Consider the following 22,106-nt stretch of genomic DNA (forward strand, 5'->3'; position numbering starts at 1 on the left):
TACAGCTGCAACATAATCTCGCTGTTTTTAAACTCCATCCCTCTAACAATGAAGGACAAAATTCCATTTGCCTTCTTAATTACCTGCTGCACCTGCAAACCAACTCCTTGAGATTCCTGCACAAGGACACCCAGGTCCCTCTGCACAGCAGCATGCTGCAATTTTTTACTATTTAAATAATAGTCCATTTTGCTGTTATTCCTACAAAATGGATGACCTCACATTTACCAACACTGTACTCCATCTACCAGACATTCACCCACTCACTAAGATTATCTATATCCCGTTGCAGACTTTCAGCGTCCTCTGCACACTTTACCCTGCCATTCATCTTAGTGTCATCTGTGAATTTTGACACACTACACTTGGTCTCCAACTCCAAATCATCTATGTAAATCGTAAACAATTGCGGTCCCAACACTGATCCCTGAGGCACACCACTAGTCACTGATCGCCAACCAGAAAAACACCCATTTACCTCCACTCTTTACTTTCTGTTAGTTATCCAATCCTCTATCCATGCTAATACATTACCCGTAACACCGTGCACCTTTATCTTATGCAGCAGTCTTTGGTGCGGCACCTTGTCAAATGCCTTCTGGAAATCCAGATACACCACATCCACAGGTTCCCCATTGTCCAATGCACATATAATGTTCTCAAAGAATTCCACCAAATTAGTCAAACCTGACCTGCCCTTCATGAACCCATGCTGCGTCTTACCAATGGGACAATTTATATCCAGATGTCTCGCTATTTCTTCCTTGATGATAGATTCAAGCATTTTCCCTACTACAGAAGTTAAGCTAACCGGCCTATAGTTACCCGCCTTTTGTCTACCTCCTTTTTTAAACAGTGGCGTCACATTTGCTGTTTTCCAATCTGCGGGAACCACCCCAGAGTCCAGCGAATTTTGGTAAATTACCACTAGTGCATTTGCTATTTCCGCCGCCATCTCTTTTAGTACCCTGGGATGCATTCCATCAGGACCAGGAGACTTGTCTACCTTTAGCCCCATTAACTTGCCCAACAGCAAGGCAGCAGTGCTAACCACTGTGCCATCGTGCCACCCAGATTCCCGACCACACTCTAAACCATTGTTACAGACAGAGGCTGGATGGACACCTTGTCAAAAGACAAAGGACAGTCATTTTAAACTGCTCCGGTTGGGAATACGACTAAATCCACTGATGCCCCGAACTTTCCCCTCTTGTTCTGCTAAGATTCAGATAGCTTGTTTTACCGATGGGAATACTGCGATTGTCCACAGCTGGGGTACTGTGTGCAGTTCTGGCCGCCACACTAAGGGAAGGAGGTGATTGCACTAGAGGGGGTGCAGAGGAGATTTGCCAGGATGTTGCCAGAGCTGGAGCATTTCCGCTATGGAGATATACTGTGATATACCCCAGAATACTGAGAGAGGCAAGGAAGAAAATTGCTGGGGCCTTGAGAGAAATCTTTGTATCCTCACTGGCTACAGGGGAGGTCCCAGAGGATTGGAGAATAGCCAATGTGGTTCCTTTGTTTAAGAGGTAGCAAGAATAATCCAGGTAATTACAGGCCGGTGAGCCCTACATCAGTGGTAGGGAAATTATTGGAGAGGATTCTTTGAGACAGGATTTATTCCCACTTGGAAATAAGTGGACGTATTAGTGAGAGGCAGCATGGTTTTGTGAAGGGGAGGTCATGTCTCACGAACATGATCGAGTTTTTCGAGGAAGTGACAAAGATGATTGATGAGGGTAGGGCAATGGATGTTGTCTACATGGACTTCAGTAAGGCCTTTGACAAGGTCCCTCATGGCAGACTGGTGCAGAAGGTGAAGTCGCATGGGATCAGAGGTGAGCTGGCTCAGTCAAAGAAGACAGAGGGTAGCAGTGGAAGGGTGCGTTTCTGAATGGAGGGCTTTAACAAGTGGTGTTCCTCAGGGATCAGTGCTTGGACCTTTGCTGTTTGTAATATATATAAATGATTTGGAGGACAATGTAACTGGATTGATTAGTAAGTTTGCGGACGACACAAAGGTTGTTGGATTTGTGGATAGCGATGAGGACCGTCAGAGGATACAGCAGGATATAGATCAGTTGGAGACTTGGGTGGAAAGATGGCAGATCAAGTTTAATCCGGACAAATGTGAGGTAATGCATTTTGGAAGGTCTAACACAGATAGGAAATAAACAGTATATGGAAGAACCCTTCAGAGTATTGGTAGGCAAAGGGATCTGGGTGTACAGGTACACAGGTCACTGAAAGTGGCAATGCAGGTGGAGAAGGTAGTCAAGAAGGCATACGGCATGCTTGCCTTCATCGGCCGGGGTATTGAGTTTAAAAATTGGCAAGTCATGTTGCAGGTTTATAGAACCTTAGTTAGGCCAGACTTGGAATATAGTGTTCAATTCTGGTCGCCACACTACCAGAAGGATGTGGAGGCTTTGGAGTGGGTACAGAAAAGATTTACCAGGATGTTGCCTGGTATGGAGGGCATTAGCTATGAGGAGAGGTTGGAGAAACTTGGTTTCTTCTCACTGGAATGACGGGGGTTGAGGGGAGACCTGATAGAAGTCTACAAGATTATGAGAGGCATGGACAGAGTGGATAGTCGGAAGCTTTTTCCCAGGGTGGAAGAGTCAATTACTAGGGGGCATAGGTTTAAGGTGCGAGGGGCAAGGTTTGAAGGAGATGTACGAGGCAGATTTTTTACACAGAGAGTAGTGGGTGCATGGAACCCGTTGCCGGGGGAGGTAGTGGAAGCGGATACGGTAGTGACTTTTAAGGGGCGTCTTGACAAGTACATGAATAGGATGGGAATAGAGGGATATGGTCCCCGGAAGGATAGGGGTTTTTAGTTAAGTCGGGCAGCATGGTCGGTGCAGGCTTGGAGGTTCCGCAGGGCCTGTTCCTGTGCTGTAATTTTCTTTGTTCTTTGTTTGTTCTTTGAGAGAGGCTGGTTAGGCTGGAGTTGTTCGCCTTAGAGCAGAGAAGGCTGCGGGGGGACCTGATTGAGGTGTACAGAATTATGAGGGATATGGATAGGGTAGAGAGGAAGAAACCTTTCCCCCTAGTAGAGGGGTCAATAACCAGGGGGAATAGATTTAAGGTAAGGAGCAGGAGATTTGGAGGGGATTTGAGGAAAAACATTTTCACCCAGAGGGCGGTGGGAATCTGGAATTCACTGCCTGAAAGGGTGATGGAGGTTTGAACCCACACAGCATTTAAGAAGAATTTAGGTGAGCAGTTGAAACACCAAAGTATTCAAGGCTACGGGCCAAGTGCTGGAAAATGGGATTAGAATAGATCGGTGCCTGATGGCCGGCACAGACACGATGGGCTTTCTTTGCTGTAAAACTCTATAGGCGGGATTTTCCAGCCACACTCAGCCCAAAACCGGAAAATCCCACCCAAGCTCAAGGGACCTTTGCATGATCTGCCTCTCGCCCGCTACGATTCCCATGGCAGACGAACGGGAAAATTCCCCCTCATCCAGGGAAGAGGGCAGCACGGTGGCACAGTGGTTAGCACTGCTGTCTCACAGCGCCAGGGACCCAGGTTCGATTCCTAGCTTGGGTGACTGTCTGTGTGGAGTCTGCACGTTCTCCCTCGTGTCTGCGTGTGTTTCCTCCGGGTGCTCCGGTTTCCTCCCACAGTCCGAAAGACGTGCTGGTTGGGTGCATTGACCCAAACAGGCGCCAGAGTGTGGCGACTAGGGGATTTTCACAGTAACTTCATTGCAGTGTTAATGTCAGCATACTTGTGATTAAAAAAATAAACTTTTAAAAGGAAACTTCAGCTAGTGTTTTGACTCCTGTTCACCGCTGATGGAAAGCAGGCGAGTGTGGAGATTATTGTCCTTGGGCTGTGATGTGTGACAATGCTGTATAACTGGCTGCACTTTGCTGGGTTTGCAAAGGAACAGTGAGCCGTTCGGGAAGCTAGCTGTGAAACCCGAGGGCACAACGCAGCGAGAGTCAGCACAGGAGAGGTGAAAAGGGAGGAATCATTAGCGGGCAGAACTGAGGAGTAACAATGAAAAATAAACTGATTGCAGGTGATTCATTTTGACTGGTTAATCCAACACGGTTATCAGTTCAGTAAACCTCCAATTGTTTTTGTATGTTTCTGCTACAGATGATGTGAGCTACCCTGCTCCAGCCTGCACGTGTAAACAGTGCAACGCATATCGCTATAGTCCTTTTCCTATATCTGTGAGATACAACCAAGAGGTGCCACCCGCTCTGCCATCTGGAATGGTTAACTCTCCTCCTCTGTACTTCACAAGATATCCTTACAGCGGAGGAACGCAAAGCAATTATATCCAAGCTCCATCCCGAGTACAGATGTATGAGTGAGTACAGTTTCTTATCCCTTTACCTGTGTGTTTCCTCTCTTTGTGTTTCTCTAGTTGCTCTCTTTCCTATAAATATCTGTATGAGGCAACGGTGTTAATGCCGTTGCACTAGTGATCCAGAGGCCCGGTCTAATGCTTTGGGAGACATTGGTTCGAATCCCGCCACGGCAGCTGTTAGAATTCCATTCATAAATCTGGAATGTAAAGCTAATCTCGGTAATGGTGACCATGGCAACGATTGTTATAGAAACCCATCTGGTTCACTGACGTCCTTTAGGGAAGGAAATCTGCCGTCCTTATCTGGTCTGGCCTACATGTGACTCCAGAGCCACAGCAATGTGGTTGACTCTCAACTGCCCCCAGTTCAAGGGCAACTAGGGATGGGCAACAGACGCTGGTCTTCCCAGTGATGCCCATATCCTATGAAAGGATATATTTTTAAGATGTATATGCAAATATTGAGGTGTGTGTATGGGGGTGTGTATGGGGGTGTGTATGCACACATGCTTCTTCCTGCCACTCACATTTACTCCATTCTTCCTCTGCTAGTCTCACATGTGCCAACTGGACATCTTTGGTATATTTAACGTCGGCCAACTCTGTCTTTAATTGACTTTATTTGAGTGGAAAACACTCGTCTTAGATCCAGACTTCTTACCCTCAAACAGAATGTGAAATTCAGTCATGTTATGATCACTGTTGCCTCAAGGCTCCCTAACTTTGAGGTCTTTAATTGATCCTGTCTCATTGCACATTACCAGCTGCCAAATAGCCTGCCGCCTGTTGGGCAGTAGAATGTAGAACTCAAAGAAATTGTCCCAAATACACTCTATGAACTCATCTCCCAGGCTACCTTTGCCATTCTGATTTGTCCAATCTATGTGCAGGTTAAAATTACCCATGATTATTGCAGTAGAACATAGAAAAAATACAGCACAAACAGGCCCTTCGGCCCACAAGTTGCACCGGTCATGTCCCTACCTACCTAGGCTTATATATAGGCTTACCTATAACCCTCAATCCTATTAAGTTCCATGTACTCATCCAGAAGTCTCTTAAAAGACCCTATCGGGTTTGCCTCCACCACCACTGACGGCAGCCGATTCCACTCACCCACCACCCTCTGAGTGAAAAACTTACCCCTGACATCTCCTCTGTACCTACCCCCCAGCACCTTAAACCTGTGTCCTCTCGTAGCAGCCATTTCAGCCCTGGGAAAAAGCCTCCGAGAATCCACCCGATCTATACCTCTCAACATCTTGTACACCTCTATCAGGTCATCTCCCATCCTTCGTCTCTCCAAGGAGAAAAGACCGAGCTCCCTCAACGTATCCTCATAAGGCATGCCAACCAATCCAGGCAACATCCTTGTAAATCTTCTCTGCACCCTTTCAATCATTTCCACATCCCTCCTGTAATGAGGCGACCAGAACTGAGCACAGTACTCCAAGAGGGGTCTGACGAGGGTCTTATAAAGCTGCATCATTATCTCCCGACTCCTAAACTCAATCCCTCGATTGATAAAGGCCAGCACACCATGCGCCTTCTTAACCACCACCTCTACCTGCGAGGCTGATTTTAGAGTCCTATGGACCCAGACCCCAAGGTCCTTCTGATCCTCTACACTGTTAAGAGTCTTACCCTTGATATTATACTCCTTCATCCCATTTGACCTGCCAAAATGGACCACAACGCATTTATCTGGGTTGAAGTCCATCTGCCACTTCTCCGCCCAGTCTTGCATCCTATCTATGTCATGCTGCAGCTTCTGACATCCCTCCAAACTATCCACAACACCACCAACCTTTGTGTCGTCGGCAAACTTACCAACCCATCCCTCCACTTCCTCATCCAGGTCATTTATGAAAATGACAAACAGTAAGGGTCCCAGAACAGATCCCTGGGGCACTCCACTGGTGACCGACCTCCATTCAGAAAAAGACCCATCTACAACCACTCTCTGCCATCTGCAGGCAAGCCAGTTCTGGATCCACAAGGCAACAGCCCCTTGGATCCCATGCCCTCTCACTTTCTCGAGAAGTCTTGCATGGGGGATCTTATCGAACGCCTTGCTGAAATCCATGTAAACCACATCTACCGCTTTTCCTACATCAATGTGTTTAGTCACATTTTCAAAGTACTCCTCCGGGCTTGTAAAGCACGATTTGCCTTTGACAAAGCCGTGCTGACTACTTTTGAGCATACTAAACTTCTCTAAATGTTCATAAATCCTGTCCCTCAGGATCTTCTCCATCAACTTACCAACCACTGAGGTTAGACTCACCGGTCGGTAATTTCCTGGGCTATCCCTATTCCCTTTCTTGAATATAGGAACCACATCCGCAATCCTCCAATCCTCCGGAACCTCTCCCGTCTCCATCGATGACACAAAGATCATCGCCAGAGGCTCTGCAATCTCTTCCCTCGCCTCCCACAGTAACCTGGGGTACATCCCATCCGGCCCCAGCGACTTATCTATCTTGATGCTACTCAGAATATCCAACACATCCTCTTTCTTAATGTACTTTACCAACAAGCCCCCATTATTTATTCCTGTATACTCTCTCTTATACAGTGTAGCCACTATTAGGGGACTATTAACTATTCTCACAGGTGACCTCTTATCTTTGCTATGTCTTAATCCACCCAAATTGATTCTATGAGAGTGATCCTGCCAAAAAGTTCCAAGTCCCGAATGGGCATGATAACGGGGAGTGTTTCAGATCTGTTTTTTCCAGCGAGGCCACAAATCCAATCTTATGCCACTCTGAGCACAAAATGAAGCAAGATCTGTTTCCCACCAGTAAGAACAAAGAACAATATAGCACAGGAACAGGCCCTTCGGCCCTCCAAGCCCATGCCGCTCCCTGGTCCAAACTAGACCATTCTTTTGTATCCCTCCATTCCCACTCCGTTCATATGGCTGTCTAGATAAGTCTTAAACGTTCCCAGTGTGTCCGCCTCCACCACCTTGCCTGGCAGCGCATTCCAGGCCCCCACCACCCTCTGTGTAAAATATGTCCTTCTGGTATCTGTGTTAAACCTCCCCCCTTCACCTTGAACCTATGACCCCTCGTGAACGTTACCACCGACCCGGGGAAAAGCTTCCCACCGTTCACCCTATCTATGCCTTTCATAATTTTATACACCTCTATTAAGTCTCCCCTCATCCTCCGTCTTTCCAGGGAGAACAACCCCAGTTTACCCAATCTCTCCTCATAACTAAGCCCCTCCAAACCAGGCAACATCCTGGTAAACCTTCTCTGTACTCTCTCCAAAGCCTCCACGTCCTTCTGGTAGTGTGGCGACCAGAACTGGGCGCAGTATTCCAAATGCGGCCAAACCAACGTTCTATACATCTGCAACATCAGACCCCAACTTTTATATTCTATACCCCGTCCTATAAAGGCAAGCATGCCATATGCCTTCTTCACCACCTTCTCCATCTGTGACGTCACCTTCAATGATCTGTGGACTTGCACACCCAGGTCCCTCTGCGTATCTACACCCTTTATGGTTCTGCCATTTATCGTATAGCTCCTCCCTACATTATTTCTACCAAAATGCATCACTTCGCATTTATCAGGATTGAACTCCATCTGCCATTTCTTTGCCCAAATTTCCAGCCTATCTATATCCTTCTGGAGCTTCTGACAATGCTCCTCACTATCTGCAAGTCCTGCCAATTTTGTGTCGTCCGCAAACTTACTGATCACCCCAGTTACACCTTCTTCCAGATCGTTTATATAAATCACAAACAGCAGAGGTCCCAATACAGAGCCCTGCGGAACACCACTAGTCACAGGCCTCCAGCCGGAAAAAGACCCTTCCACTACCACCCTCTGTCTTCTGTGACCAAGCCAGTTCTCCACCCATCTAGCCATCTCCCCCTTTATCCCATGAGATCCAACCTTTTTCACCAGCCTACCATGAGAGACTTTGTCAAACGCTTTACTAAAGTCCATATAGACGACATCCACGGCCCTTCCCTCGTTAACCATTCTGGTCACTTCTTCAAAAAACTCCACCAGGTTAGTGAGGCATGACCTCCCTCTCACAAAACCATGCTGACTATCGTTAATGAGTTTATTCCTTTCTAAATGCGCATACATCCTATCTCTAAGAATCTTCTCCAACAACTTCCCCACCACGGACGTCAAGCTCACCGGCCGATAATTACCCGGGTTATCCTTCCTACCCTTCTAAAATAACAGGACCACATTAGCTATCCTCCAATCCTCTGGGACCTCACCTGTGTCTAGCGACGAGACAAAGATTTGCGTCAGAGGCCCAGCGATTTCATCTCTCGTCTCCCTGAGCAGCCTTGGATAGATTCCATCAGGCCCTGGGGATTTGTCAGTCTTTATATTCTCTAACAAACCTAACACTTCCTCCCTTGTAATGGAGATTTTCTCCAACGGTTCAACACTCCCCTCCGAGACAGTCCCAGTCAACACATCCCTCTCCTTTGTGAATACCGACGCAAAGTATTCATTTAGGATCTCCTCTACTTCTTTGGGCTCCAAGCATAATTCCCCACTTTTGTCCCTGAGAGGTCCGATTTTTTCCCTGACAACCCTTTTGTTCCTAAGGTATGAATAAAATGCCTTGGGATTCTCCTTAATCCTGTCTGCCAAGGACATTTTGTGACCCCTTTTTGCCCTTCTAATTCCCCGTTTGAGTTCTTTCCTACTTTCTTTGTACTCCTCCAGAGCTCCCTCCGTTTTTAGCTGCCTGGACCTAACATACGCCTCTCTTTTCTTTTTGACCAGTCCCTCAATTTCCCTGGTTATCCACGGTTCTCGAATCCTACCCTTCCTATCCTTCTTTTTTACAGGCACATGCCTATCCTGTAGCCCTAACAACTGTTCCTTAAAAGACTCCCACATGCCAGATGTGGATTTACCCTCAAACAGCCTCTCCCAATCAAGAGCTGCCAATTTCTGCCTAATCCCACTAAAGTTAGCCTTCCCCCAATCCAACACCTTACCCTTGGGACACCACTCATCCTTTTCCATCACGATCCTAAAGCTAACAGAATTGTGGTCACTATTTGCCACATGTTCCCCTACCGAAACTTTGAAGACCTGACCGGGCTCATTCCCCAGTACTAGGTCCAGTATAACCCCCTCTCTAGTCGGGCTATCTACATATTGTTCCAAAGAACCCTCCTGTACGCATTTTACAAATTCCTCCCCATTCAGAGTCCCAGCTCTCAGCGATTTCCAGTCTATACCAGGGAAATTGAAGTCTCCCACTACAACAACCCTATTTTTCCTGCACCTATCCAGTATCTCCTGACATATCCGTTCTTCCACTTCCCTTGGGCTGTTGGGGGGCCTGTAGTATACCCCCAACATAGTGACTGCGCCCTTCCTGTTTCTAAGCTCCACCCAGAGTGACTCGTTACACGACCCCTCTGAATTGTCCTCCCTCTGCACCGCTGTAATATGCTCTCCAACTAATACTGCTACTCCCCCACCTCTTTTGGCCCCTCCTCTGTCTCGCCTAAAACACTTGTACCCCGGAATATTCAGCTGCCAGTCCTGTCCCTCTTTCAACCAAGTCTCTGTCACCGCAACCACATCCAAATTCCTCGTGAGCATTAAGGCCCTAAGTTCGTCTGTCTTACCTGCTACGCTCCTTGCATTGAAGGGGGAGGGGGCAGGGCCCAAGCTCGCCGGAAAGCTGGCAGCTCACAGTAAAGGGCACAATTGCGAATGCGCTGATCTCTCTATTCTATGCAATAGCACAGAGAGATCTGTCAGCCATCTCCACCCCCCAGGATATCACCCCCCCCCCCCGCCCGCCATTGCTGGCCTCCATCCAGGCCCTATCCCCCTCCCCTTAGACCCTGCCCTCTCAGACCCCGCCACCTTGGTACTGCCGAGCTTCGGGGGGGTGAGGGAGTTGGAGGAGCAGCGATGTGGGGTCGTGGGGCTGGCCAGCGATCGAGGCCAGCAGCGCGGGGCCACTGTGCATGCGGCGGTCTCGGTGCTGACAGGTCGGCACATGCGCAGTGGCCCACTCAGCGCCCAGCTGCCGGCCTCTCGGGCAGGAAATCCCACCGGTTTTCAGAGGGAAACCCGCTAGGGAGCTCTGAGATTCACAAAGTGTGGGAGATTCAATCTGAAAATCCTGCTAAACAAATCGACGGGAGTTACTTCCATTTACACCTGAATTGGGGACTTAGAATTTTTTGGGGAGAATCCCGGCCCACCTCCATGCTCAAAGTGCCTCTGAGGCTGTAAATACCACAAGTGCCGGTAATGGTCTGATCCTGTCAGCCACAGGCCACAGTTTGTGGGGGAGAGGGTGGGGGATGCATAGGTTCAGCCATGCTCTACCTGGTGTTTGGAAGGGTTTTTTGAGTGGAAGAAGCTTTGATTATGATTCTGAGCAGTCACAACCCAGTTCCTAATGCTCCCAGCATCACAGCACCAAATACGTCCCAAAACAAGCCAGTGGAAAATAGATTGGCAATCTCCCCCAGACGGGCCGGAAGGCAGGAAGCTCCTGTAGCTTTCCGAGATGGCTCTGTTACCTCTAATCTTCCCAAGGTAACTGCAGGATTGTTGCAACATGCTGTTACCATTCTGCAACGTGGCTTCATTCAGACTGTGCAGTCACACCGATATCTCTCTGCATCACATCAAACAGGAAAGAACTTCCTGAGATGGGGTTGCCAAAGGGACCTGTACATAAACCGACCCTGTCCTGGTCCCCCCCATGCTGACACTATAGTTAAGAAAGCCCACCAACGCCTCTACTTTCTCAGAAAACTAAGGAAATTTGGCATGTCAGCTACGACTCTCTCCAACTTTTACAGATGCACCATAGAAAGCATTCTTTCTGGTTGTATCACAGCTTGGTGTGGCTCCTGCTCTGCCCAAGACTGCAAAGAACTGCAAAATGTCGTGAATGTAGCCCAATCCATCATGCAAACCAGTCTCCCATCCATTGACTCTGTCTACACTTCCCGCTGCCTCGGCAAAGCAGCCAGCATAATTAAGGACCCCACACAACCCGGACATTCCCTCTTCCACCTTCTTCCGTCAGGAAAAAGATACAAACGTCTGAGGTCACGTACCAACCGACTCAAGAACATCTTCTTCCCTGCTGCCGTCAGTCTTTTGAATGGACTTACCTTGCATTAAGTTGATCTTTTTCTGCACCCTAGCTATGACTGTAACACTACATTCTGCACCCTCTCGTTTCCTTCTCTATGAACGGTATGCTTTGTCTGTATAGTGCGCAAGAAACAATACTTTTCACTGTGTACTAATACATGTGACAATAAATCAAATCAAATAAATATCAGGCTGACACCTCCCTTAGTGTATAGAGCCTTTGGCCGCCATTTTACCGGCTCATCCCACCGGCCAACATAGAACATTACAGCGCAGTACAGGCCCTTCGGCCCTCGATGTTGCGCCGACCAGTGGAACCAATCTGAAGCCCATCTAACTTACACTATTCCAATATCATCCATATGTTTATCCAATGACCATTTAAATGCCCTTAATGTTGGCGAGTCCACTACTGCTGCAGGCAGGGCATTCCACGCCCTTACTACTCTGAGTAAAGAACCTACCTCTAACATCTGTCCTATATCTCTCACCCCTCAATTTAAAGCTATGTCCCCCCCGTGCTAGCCAACACCATCCGAGGAAAAAGGCTCTCACTATCCACCCTATCTAATCCTCTGATCATCTTATAATGGTCAATCAATGAGGCAGGCCGGTAAGAAAGAGCGAGTGGTGAAAACTCGGGATTGCGCACGTTTTCTCGCCTCTCACGATCTTACCAGCACAAAGCCGATTTCAATATTCGTGACATTTAAATGTAATTTGAGAATCCTGGACGCTGCTGTCTGGGCTCATTTATACTTACCCCCCTCACCGGATGAGGTCCTCACCGGAGAAGATCGCATATGGTCCCCACTATACGGGAACCAGACGTGGTGGCCTCGCCAGTGGAACCAGAGGCTGTTGAAGCCCCTGGGTGGTCAGAGGCATGGCTGTGTAGTGCCCATGGGGCACTGCCCACCTGGCACCCTGGCACTGCCCACCTGGTACCCTGGCACTGCTCTCCTGGCACCCTGGCAGCACCAGGGGCAGTGCCAAGGAGATGGGGCCTAAGAAGGGGGTGGAACAAAGATGGGGACGGTGAGGGGGTAGAGCTCCGTGGGAGGGGGGGGGAGAAGGATGGCGGAACTCTGCAGAGGGGGTTGGTGGCGAGAGACTGGCACAGGGGGTGATCGGCGGTAGGTCCCGATGTCTGGTGGGGGGTTGGGGCGGGGGAGGGGGGGGGGGTGACAGGAGATCTCCCAGTACTGGGAGATTGGGGTGCTTGTGCAGTGACGCCCCTGGAGCGCAGCAGCCAGCTTCACGGGAGAGATTTGGCTCTCCCCAGCCACCTACTGGCGAGAATTGCATCCTGGACTTTTTTTTTTGATTAAGTGGCAGAAGATTGCTCTTCCTAACTCGCCCAAGAAACAAGCCTGAAACTCTCCCATTTTCTCGTTCATTCAGCAGTTAGAACTTTTCTTCATTAAATCCTGCCCTTTGTCTTGTGTGGTTCACAGAACGTCTGCTGTCGACAGCCGGTTCCAGGCATTCGGTATATTTTAATATGGAGATTGGAGTTGAATGTTCTTCTGATCATTTATAATTTGACCTGCTTCAAATGAACTTTGTTGTGACAGAATTGTGCAGGCTGTTTCACCCCCTCAACCACACCTCACCCGCAATCCCGTTTATCCGGAAGATGCAACTCCACGCACAAACAAATTGGCCATGATCTTATGGAATGGCGGAGTAGGCTCGAGGGGCCGAATGGCCTACTCCTGCTCCTATGTTCAAAAGGATGAGATTAGGATATCTCCGTTTTATTCTTGCATGGGACATATGTGTCGCTGTCAAGGCCAGCATTCATTGCCCTTCCCTAATTACCCTTTGAACAGAGTGTCTCACTCGGCCATTTCACAGGGCAGTTAAGAACCAACCACATTTTCTGTGGGTCTGGAGTCACATTTGATTTTGATTTGATTTATTATTGGGATATATTGAAAAGTATTGTTTCTTGCGCACTGTACAACAAAGCATACTGTTCATAGAATACATAGGGGAGAAGGAAAGGAGAGGGTGCAGATTGTAGTGTTACAGTCATAGCTAGGGTATAGAGAAAGATCAACTTAATGTAAGGTGAGTCCATTCAAAAGTCTGATGGCAGCAGGGAAGAAGCTGCTCTTGAGTCGGTTGGTACATGAATGCAGACTTTTGTATCTTTTTCCCACGGGAGAAGGTGGAAGAGAGAATGTCCGGGGTGCGTGGGGTCCTTGTTTATGCTGGCTGCTTTTCCGAGGCAGCGGGAAGTGTAGGCAGAGTCAGTGGATGGGAGGTTGATTTGCGTGATGGACTGGGCTACGTTCACAACTCTTTGTAGTTCAGTTTCTGGTCAGTGGTAATCCCCAGGATACATGTAGGCCAGACCGGGTAAGGATGGCAGCATTAAAGAACCCAAGAGTTTTTAACAACAATTAGCAATGGTTTCATGGCCACCAATCCTGAGACTAGCTTTGAATTCCAGATTTATTAATTGAACTTAAATTCCACCAGCGACCATGGGTGAGATTTGAACCCACGTCCCCAGAGCCTGGGTCTCTGTATTATTAGTCCATTGACAATACCACTGCGCCACCATCTCTCTTATTGATAAAGTTATGTTCTTTCTTTTAGGAAGAGTCCAAATGTGAGAGGGCTGAGCCGAGAGGCAGCAGGTCTTATTGCTGAAAATGTCCTTCAGCGTGAAGGGCTTCCTCCGCACGAGAGAAGTCGCATTTCCTGTGCTTATCCCCTGCCCTATAATACCCGGGGCATTCCTGCCAGCAACACTGATGGACACGGTACACTGCGAGCAGTCAATCTGCCAGATGCCTTACGTAAGTACCGTGCCTTCTTCATTCTATTCTTATCGATGGAAAACACTGGTTTGGGGTCCTTAACAAAACCAAGTAGAAGCTGCAGGGGAACTGCCTAAAGTCAGAGGGAGCTCCTGTCCTGTTGGGACTCCATCTTAATGTGTCCCAGCTTGGAAATTTACCTAAATCATTTGTCCTTTCCCTGAAAGGGCCACTCTTGGTCGTATTGCTGCATACATTGAAATTATTAAAATATTCACTCATGGGATTATGGGCCTTGCTGACTGGGCCAAAGTTTATTGTTCATCCCTAATTACCCTTCAACTGAGTTTGAGTCATTTAAAAGTCAACCACATTGATGTGGCTCTGGAGTCACATGTAGGCCAGACCAGGTATGACTCATAGAATCATCCAGCGCAGAAGAGGCCTATCGGGTCCACACCAACTCATTAGAAACACCTGAACTCCCACCTAATCCCACCTGCCAGCACTTGGCCCATGGCCCTGAATGTTATGATGTGTCAAGTACTCATCCAGGTACTTTTTAAAGGATGTGAGGCAACCCGCCTCCACCACCCTCCCAGGCAGCACATTCCAGACCGTCTCCACCCTCTGGGTAAAAAGGTTATTCCTCACGTCCCTCCTGAACCTCCTGCCCCTCACCTTGAACCTGTGTCCCCTTGTGACTGACCCTTCAACTAAGGGGAACAGCTGCTCCTTATCCACTCTGTCCATGTCTCTCATAACCTTGTACACCTCGACTGCACTACCCTCATCTACACACCTGGTCACCTGCTCAAAGAATTCAATCAAATTTGTTGGGCAAAATTTGAATAGCAGATTTCCTTCTCTAAAGGAAGGAACCAAATGGGTTTTTCCAACAATCGACAACGATTTCATCGACAAAATTTCCAGATTTTTTATTTACTGAATTCAAATTTCACCATCTGCCATGGTGGGATTCGAACTCTGGAGGCTTACGCTGGGTCTCTGGAGTACAAGTCTAGCAACAACACCACTCTACCACCAACTTCCCCAATGAGGCCCAACCAGTAAATGACTCAGAGCCCTAAGGTGACGACACCGGCCAGACAGAAAAAAGTAAAGAATAAAGTTTATTTATTAGTCACAAGTAGGTTGACATTAACACTGCAATGAAATTACTGTGAAAATCCCTGAGTCGCCACACTCTGGCGCCTGTTCGTGTACACTGAGGGAGAATTTAGCATGGCCAATGCTCCTAACCAGCATGTCTTTCAGACTTTGGGAGAAAACCGGAGCACCCGGAAGAAACCCACGCAGACACGGGGAGAATGTGCAAATTCCGCACAGACGGTGACCCAAGCCGGGAATTGAACCTGGGTCCCTGGCGCTGTGAGGCAGCAGTGCTAACTACTGTGCCACCATGCCACCGAATATACATCACACTCTCGCTGCCCAATACCCAGTAATATTTGGCCCCATTATCCATTCACTTACTACTGCTTATGGAATCTTGATGTGCACAAATGGGCAGTTGTGTTTCCCTCCATTACAAAGACTGCACTTCCTAGATGGCCACCGATTCTTGTGCAGATTCAGGTGTCCAAACACAAGTTCTTTCTCTTTACTTATGTACAGGATCAGAGCTTGTCACTGAAACACTCAGAAGATTCCTATCATTATGGCACTATCAGGGGTGGTACGGTGGTTAGCACTGCTGCCTCATAGCATGAGGGACCTGGGTTCAATTCCTGGCTTGGGTCACTGTTTGTGTGGAGTTTGCACGTTCTCCCCGTGTCTGTGTGCGTTTCCTCCAGGTACTCCCAGTTTCCACCTAAAAAAGATTGGCCGTGCTAAATTGCTCCTTAGTGTCAGGAGGACTAGCTAGGGTAATTGCATGGGGTTATGGGGATAGGGCCTGGGTGGAATTGTGGTCGGTGCAGACTCGATGGCCTCCTTCTGCACGGTAGGATTCTATGATTCCAATGAAAATCACATCAGCTTGGTTTTGAATGGCTTTGCCAGAAAGGGTTGAGTGGTTTAACTTGATGCTTTTCTTTTATTAGGCAAAGTATTCGTCACCTATTCTGTGGATGCAGCCAATGAAATTCGTACTTTTGTGAACTTCCTGCGCATTAATGGTTTTGAGACAGCAGTAAGTAACATTCTCCGTCCAATCACACTCTACATGTACCCTCAGCAGTCCAGGAGATAATTATGACCCACAGCATTTTGTCATTTTATCTGAGGAGTGTCACAAAAATACATTTTAAACTGCATACAAACTGGAAAAATGAGATTGGCAGCAATAGCCTGGATGAAGAGTTCCTAGAATGCTTGTGAGGTAGTTTCTTAGAGCAGCACTGTCTGGAACCAACCAGAGAGCAGAATTAGGCAGGCTGTTTCATTCCCTCTCAACAACACCTCTCTCTGAATCTCGTCAAAGGTTATTGGAGATTCTTGATCAATCAGTGGATCAAGGGTTACGGGGAGAAGGCAGGAGAATGGGGATGAGAATCATATCAGCCATGATTGAATGGCAGATCAGACTCGATGGGCTGAATGGTCTAATTCTGCTCCTGTACCTTATAGCCTTATGCTCTTATGGAGTTGGATGACCAGCCATGATGAATGGAGTAGGTTCGAAGGGCGGAATGGCCTAATTCTGCTCCTATACCTTATGGTCTTATGGGGTAGATGGGAATGTGGGACTCGAAACACAAATGGATCAGCTATGATCTTATGGAATGGCAGAGGGGCCGAATGGCCTACTTTTGCTCCTATTTCATATGTTCAAATGGATGAGATTAGGATACATCTTTGTTTTATTCTTATATGGGACATGGGTATTGCTGTCAAGGCCAGCATCCCTAATTGCCCCTTGAACCAAATGTCCCACTCGGCCATTTAAATGGGCAGTTAAGAGTCAACCACATTGCTGTGGTCTAGAGATAGAAGCAGGGAAGTTGTTTCCACTGGCGGGTGAAACTAGAACTAGGGGGCATGGCCTCAAAATAAAAGGGAACAGATTTAGGACTGAGTTGAGGAGGAACTTCTTCACACAAAGGGTTGTGAATCTGTGGAATTCCCTGCCCAGTGAAGCAGTTGAGGCTACCTTGTTGAATGTTTTTAAGGCAAAGATAGATAGGTTTTTGAACAGTAAAGGAATTAAGGATTATGATGAGCGGGCGGGTAAGTGGAGCTGAATCCACGAAAAGATCAGCCATGATCTTATTGAATGACTTAGCAGGCTTGAGGGGCAAAATGGCCTACTCCTGCTCCTAGTTCTTATGTTCTAAATTAGAGTGAGAGAGGAAGCTCGCTAGGAATGTCAATGCATGGCAAGAGTTTTTACAAGTATTTAAAAAGGAAAAAAGGAAAGTGAGTGTTTCTAAAGTTTATTAGTCACAAGTAGGCTTACATTAACACTGCAGTGAAGTTACTGTGAAAATTCCTTAGCCGCCACACTCCGGCGTCTGTTCAGGTACACTGAGGGAGAATTTAGCACGGCTAATTCACCTAACCAGCACGTCTTTCAGACTGTGGGAGGAAACCGGAGCACCCGGAGCAAACCCATGCAGACACAGGGAGAATGTGCAAACTCCGCACAGACAGTGACCCGAGACTGGAATTGAACCCGGGTCTCTGATGCTGTGAAGCACCAGTACCACGGCTAATCACTGTGCCACTGTGCCGCCATCGGTCCTCTAGAGAGTGAGAATGGGGAATTTATAGTAGAATAATGAAGAAATGAGAGATGAAATGAATTTTGCTTCTGTCTTCACTGTAGAAAATACAAAAACCATTCCAGTAATAGCTGTAAGTCAGGAGGTGGAGGGGAGAGAGTGAAATTCCAATCACTAGAAAAGTGGGACTGAGCAAACTAGAGGGTAGGCTGACTAGTCTCCAGGCCCAGATGGACTTTATCCTAGGGTCTTAAAAGAGGTGGCCAATGGAGTAGATGTGTTGGTGCTAATTTCTCAAAATTTCCCTAGATTCTGGAAAGGGTCCATCAGACTGGACAGTAGCAAATATTCAACTTTATTCATTTCTATTCTATTCAAGAAGGGAGGGAGGCAGAAAATGAGAAACTATAGACTCGATGTTTGCCCTGGGGAAGATGTTAGAATTGATCATTAAGGATGTTAAAGGGCATTTAGAAAAAACCAAGGAAGAATTATCGGGCAGGACTTTCCAGCCACACTCGCCCCAAAACTGGAAAATTTCCATGGTCCGCCCCTCGCCTGCTCCGATCCCCGTGGCGGGTGGTAAAATTCGCCCCATCATGTTTCTGTGAAAGGGACCCAACGTTTAACCAATTTATGGACGTTCTTTGTTGGAGTAACAAGTGTTGGAGTAACAGAGGCGGCTTGGTGGCACAGTGGTTAGCACTGCTGCCTCACAGCACCAGGGACCTGGGTTCAATTCTCGGCTTGGGTCATTGTCTGCGTGGAGTCTGCATGTTCTCCCCGTGTCTGCATGGGTTTCCTTCGGGTGCCCCGGTTTCCTCCCTCAGTCCAAAGATGTGTGGGCTCGGTGAATTGCCCCTTAATATCAGGGGGATAACTAGGGTAAATGCATGGGGTTGTGGGGATAGGGCCTGGGTGGGATTGTGGTTGGTGCAGACGTGATGGACCGAATGGCCTCCTTCTGCACTGTAGGGATTCTATGATTCTATGGTGCTGTGGATAATGAGGAGCCTGTGGACATGATGGACTCGGATTTCCAGAAGGCATTTGATAAACAGTCACATCAAAGGTTGTTGCAGAAAATAAAAGCTCATGGTATTAACATGAATAGACGATTGGCTGGTAGGGGCATGGTGCCAACCTGGCAGTGCCAACCTGTGCCAAGGGACATTGCCAGGGCACTGCCTAGCCATGTCCCTCTCCCCCAGGGGGCTGTACTCACATTTACACCCCCTGGGGGATCCCCACAACAGGTTCACATTGCCATGTTCACACGGTTTAGTTTTTAAAAATTCATTCATTGGACATGGGTGTCGCTGCCTGCCCAGCATTTATTGCCCATCCAACTGCCCTTGAAGGGCAGTTGAGAGTCAACCACATTGCTGTGGCTCTGGAGTTACATGTGGGCCAGACCAAGTAAGGACGGCAGATTTCCTTCCCTAAAGGATATTAGTGAACTAGATGGGTTTTTCCAACAATCGACAGTAGTTTCATGGTCATCAGTAGATTCTTAATTCCAGATGTTTTTTTATTGAATTCAAATTCCACCACCTGCCATGGCGGGATTCGAACCCAGGTCCCCAGGACATTAGCTGAGTTTCTGGGTTAGTAGTCTAGTGATAATACCACTAGGCCATCACCTCCCCACAATATATATATATGGCGGGGGGGGGGGGTTAATGAAATGTAAATATATTAAGATGAATGTAAATCATCTAATTACATCACAGGCAAGGAGTGGCAAAAATCAGAAGTCATGTTTTTGCCGGTGAGATCCGTGATTTTCAGGGTTTTGCCAAATCTTGAACCTCCGCCCGCCATTCCTGCAGATTGCAAACGTGGGCTCAAGATCTCCCCGTCTGGTTAGACTTCAGATGAATATTGTGGGCAAAGATGAACAAAGGTTGTGGAGATGGATCACCAGGATGTTGTTGGGGGCAGTTCAGTTATACAGAGAGATTAGAAAAGTTCAGAATGTCCTTGTTTAAACAGGGATAGTTAAGAGAGGTTTTCAAGATGGTGAAAGATTTTGTTAAGATAGAAAAACTAGAACCTCTAGTGGGTCATTAACCAGGGGTCATAGAGATAGAATCATAGGATCCCTTGTACACAAGGAGGCCATTTGGCCCATTGACTCTCCGAGGAGCACCTAACCCAGGTCCACCTCCCCACCCTATCGCCATAACCCCGTGCGTTTCCGTGGCTAATCCCCCTAAACCTGCAACTCTTTGGGCTGTGGGAGGAAACCGGAGCAGCCACAGAAAGCCCACACAGGCACGGGGAGAAGGTACAAACTCCACACAGTCGCCAAAGGCCAGAATTGAACCTGGGTCCCTGGAACTGTGAGGCAGCAGTGCTAACCATTGTGCCGTCCTGATATAGAGTCAGTGCAGAAGGATGTAGAGGGGAGATGAGGAGACTTTTAACTCGGGTGATTTGATTTGATTTGATTTATTATTGTCACATGTATTAGCATATAGTGAAAAATATTGTATCTTGCGCGCTTTACAAACAAAGCATACCGTTCATGGAGAAGGAAAGGAGAGAATGCAGAACGTAGCGTTATCTAGAGTGCACAATTTCAAAAGGTGGTGGAAGCTACTTCTGTCTTTGAGAAGGGATATGGACATGTATCTGAGTATGGGGAGTGTAAGGGTTAGGCCAGCCACACACACACACACACGCAGACACAGACACACACACACACAGACACACGAGGGCCGGAAGTCCCCTTTTCTAAGCTATAGATTTCTATGATTCCCACAAAGATAATAAAAACCTTCATTTCATGAACATTTTGAAACGGAGCATTAAAAAAAATAAAAGAAAACCTGACATCCACATTTGGAGTGTGCGTAGAGATCTTTAATGGGTTCAAAGCCTTGTCCCTTCACTACATGGTACCAGTTGCTCCTCCATTGACCAGCTGTATTTGTTGACATTATTACCCTCCAATTCATAATTTGAAAGCCCCATATCCACCCTTTAATTGACAGATTCTCTGGGTGGGGGGCACCCATACGAGGGCAAACTCATATTGTCAACTTGTATAAATGTCACGTTTAAATTATTAATCCCAGTTCCTGTTGTTCCACAGATTGACATTTTTGAAGACTCAGTCCGTGGTATTGACATTATCAAGTGGATGGAGGGCTACCTGACTAATGTAAGTACAGAAATACATTGGCCCCTTATTGGAATGCTCAATCTGAAAGGTGTATGGGCAGCATGGTGGCACAGTGTTTAGCACTGCTGTCTCTCAGCTTCGGTCACTGTCTGTGCGGAGTCTGCACGTTCTCCCCGTGTCTGTGTGGGCTTCCTCCAGGTGCTCTGGTTTCCTCCCACAGTCTGAAAGACGTGCTGATGAGTTACATTGGCCATGCTAAATTCTCCCTCAGTGTACCCCAACGGGCGCCGGAGTGTGGCAACTAGGGGATTTTCACAGTAACTTCATTGTAGTGTGAATGTAAGCCAACTTGTGACAATAATAAATAAACTTTACTTAACTTGCAGCGTTAATGAAAGACTACTTGTGATACAAATAAAATAAATAGAATAAAATAAACCGCCTGTTGTATAGGTGACAGTAAGTTGGTATTAGCTTGGAACTTTGACCGTCATCCAAATTCGGGCGACACTGATCCAAATTAGAACGCAGTATGAATGCGTTGCGATTTTCGCTGAAGGTTTATTGGATTTTTCCTGCTTCCTCCGGAAACCTTTCAGATTAACAAAAGTCTTCAGTCAGCAGGGGGGTGGGGGAGTTTGCAGGAAATAGCAGTTTGATTTGTAACCATTTGGACTAGAATCTGCCAGAATCAAGTTGTAAATCAAAGGAATTAAAGCAACAAGACCCAGGAATGGTTGCCCGGCAAGTCAGCAGGCACAGCTCCGGTTACTCGTTTATAACAGGCCTCTCCCGGGTTGAGATTTAACAGCATTGTAACCTGTTGTAAATCAGCAATGAAACAGTTGGGTGTAAAGTTGGAGCAGTGTATAGTGATCTACCTGGCTGGTGGATTCAGTGAGATCCTGATAGATTCCTATCCCCAGAAACTAGAATAGAATCATAGGATCTCTACAGTGTAGATGCAGGCCATTCGGCCCATCGAGTCTGTACCGACCACAATCCCACCCAGACCCTCTTCCCGTAACCCCTCATATTTAC

At 47.4% G+C, this 22,106-nt stretch overlaps 1 protein-coding gene across 2 annotated transcripts in view; it reads left to right on the forward strand.

Annotated features, from left to right (window-relative positions):
• Positions 1–22,106, forward strand: part of traf3ip2a (TRAF3 interacting protein 2a) — a 96,969-nt gene that overhangs the window by 42,385 nt on the left and 32,478 nt on the right. For both annotated transcript variants that reach the window (XM_078212341.1, XM_078212342.1), the window contains 4 exons: positions 4,126–4,342; positions 14,086–14,288; positions 16,316–16,404; positions 21,036–21,104. In XM_078212341.1, the coding sequence (XP_078068467.1) occupies positions 4,126–4,342; positions 14,086–14,288; positions 16,316–16,404; positions 21,036–21,104 (578 nt within the window). The remainder of the gene's footprint in view (positions 1–4,125; positions 4,343–14,085; positions 14,289–16,315; positions 16,405–21,035; positions 21,105–22,106) is intronic.

This window comes from Mustelus asterias, chromosome 5 (genome assembly GCF_964213995.1).
Source record: "Mustelus asterias chromosome 5, sMusAst1.hap1.1, whole genome shotgun sequence".
NCBI lineage: Eukaryota > Metazoa > Chordata > Chondrichthyes > Carcharhiniformes > Triakidae > Mustelus > Mustelus asterias.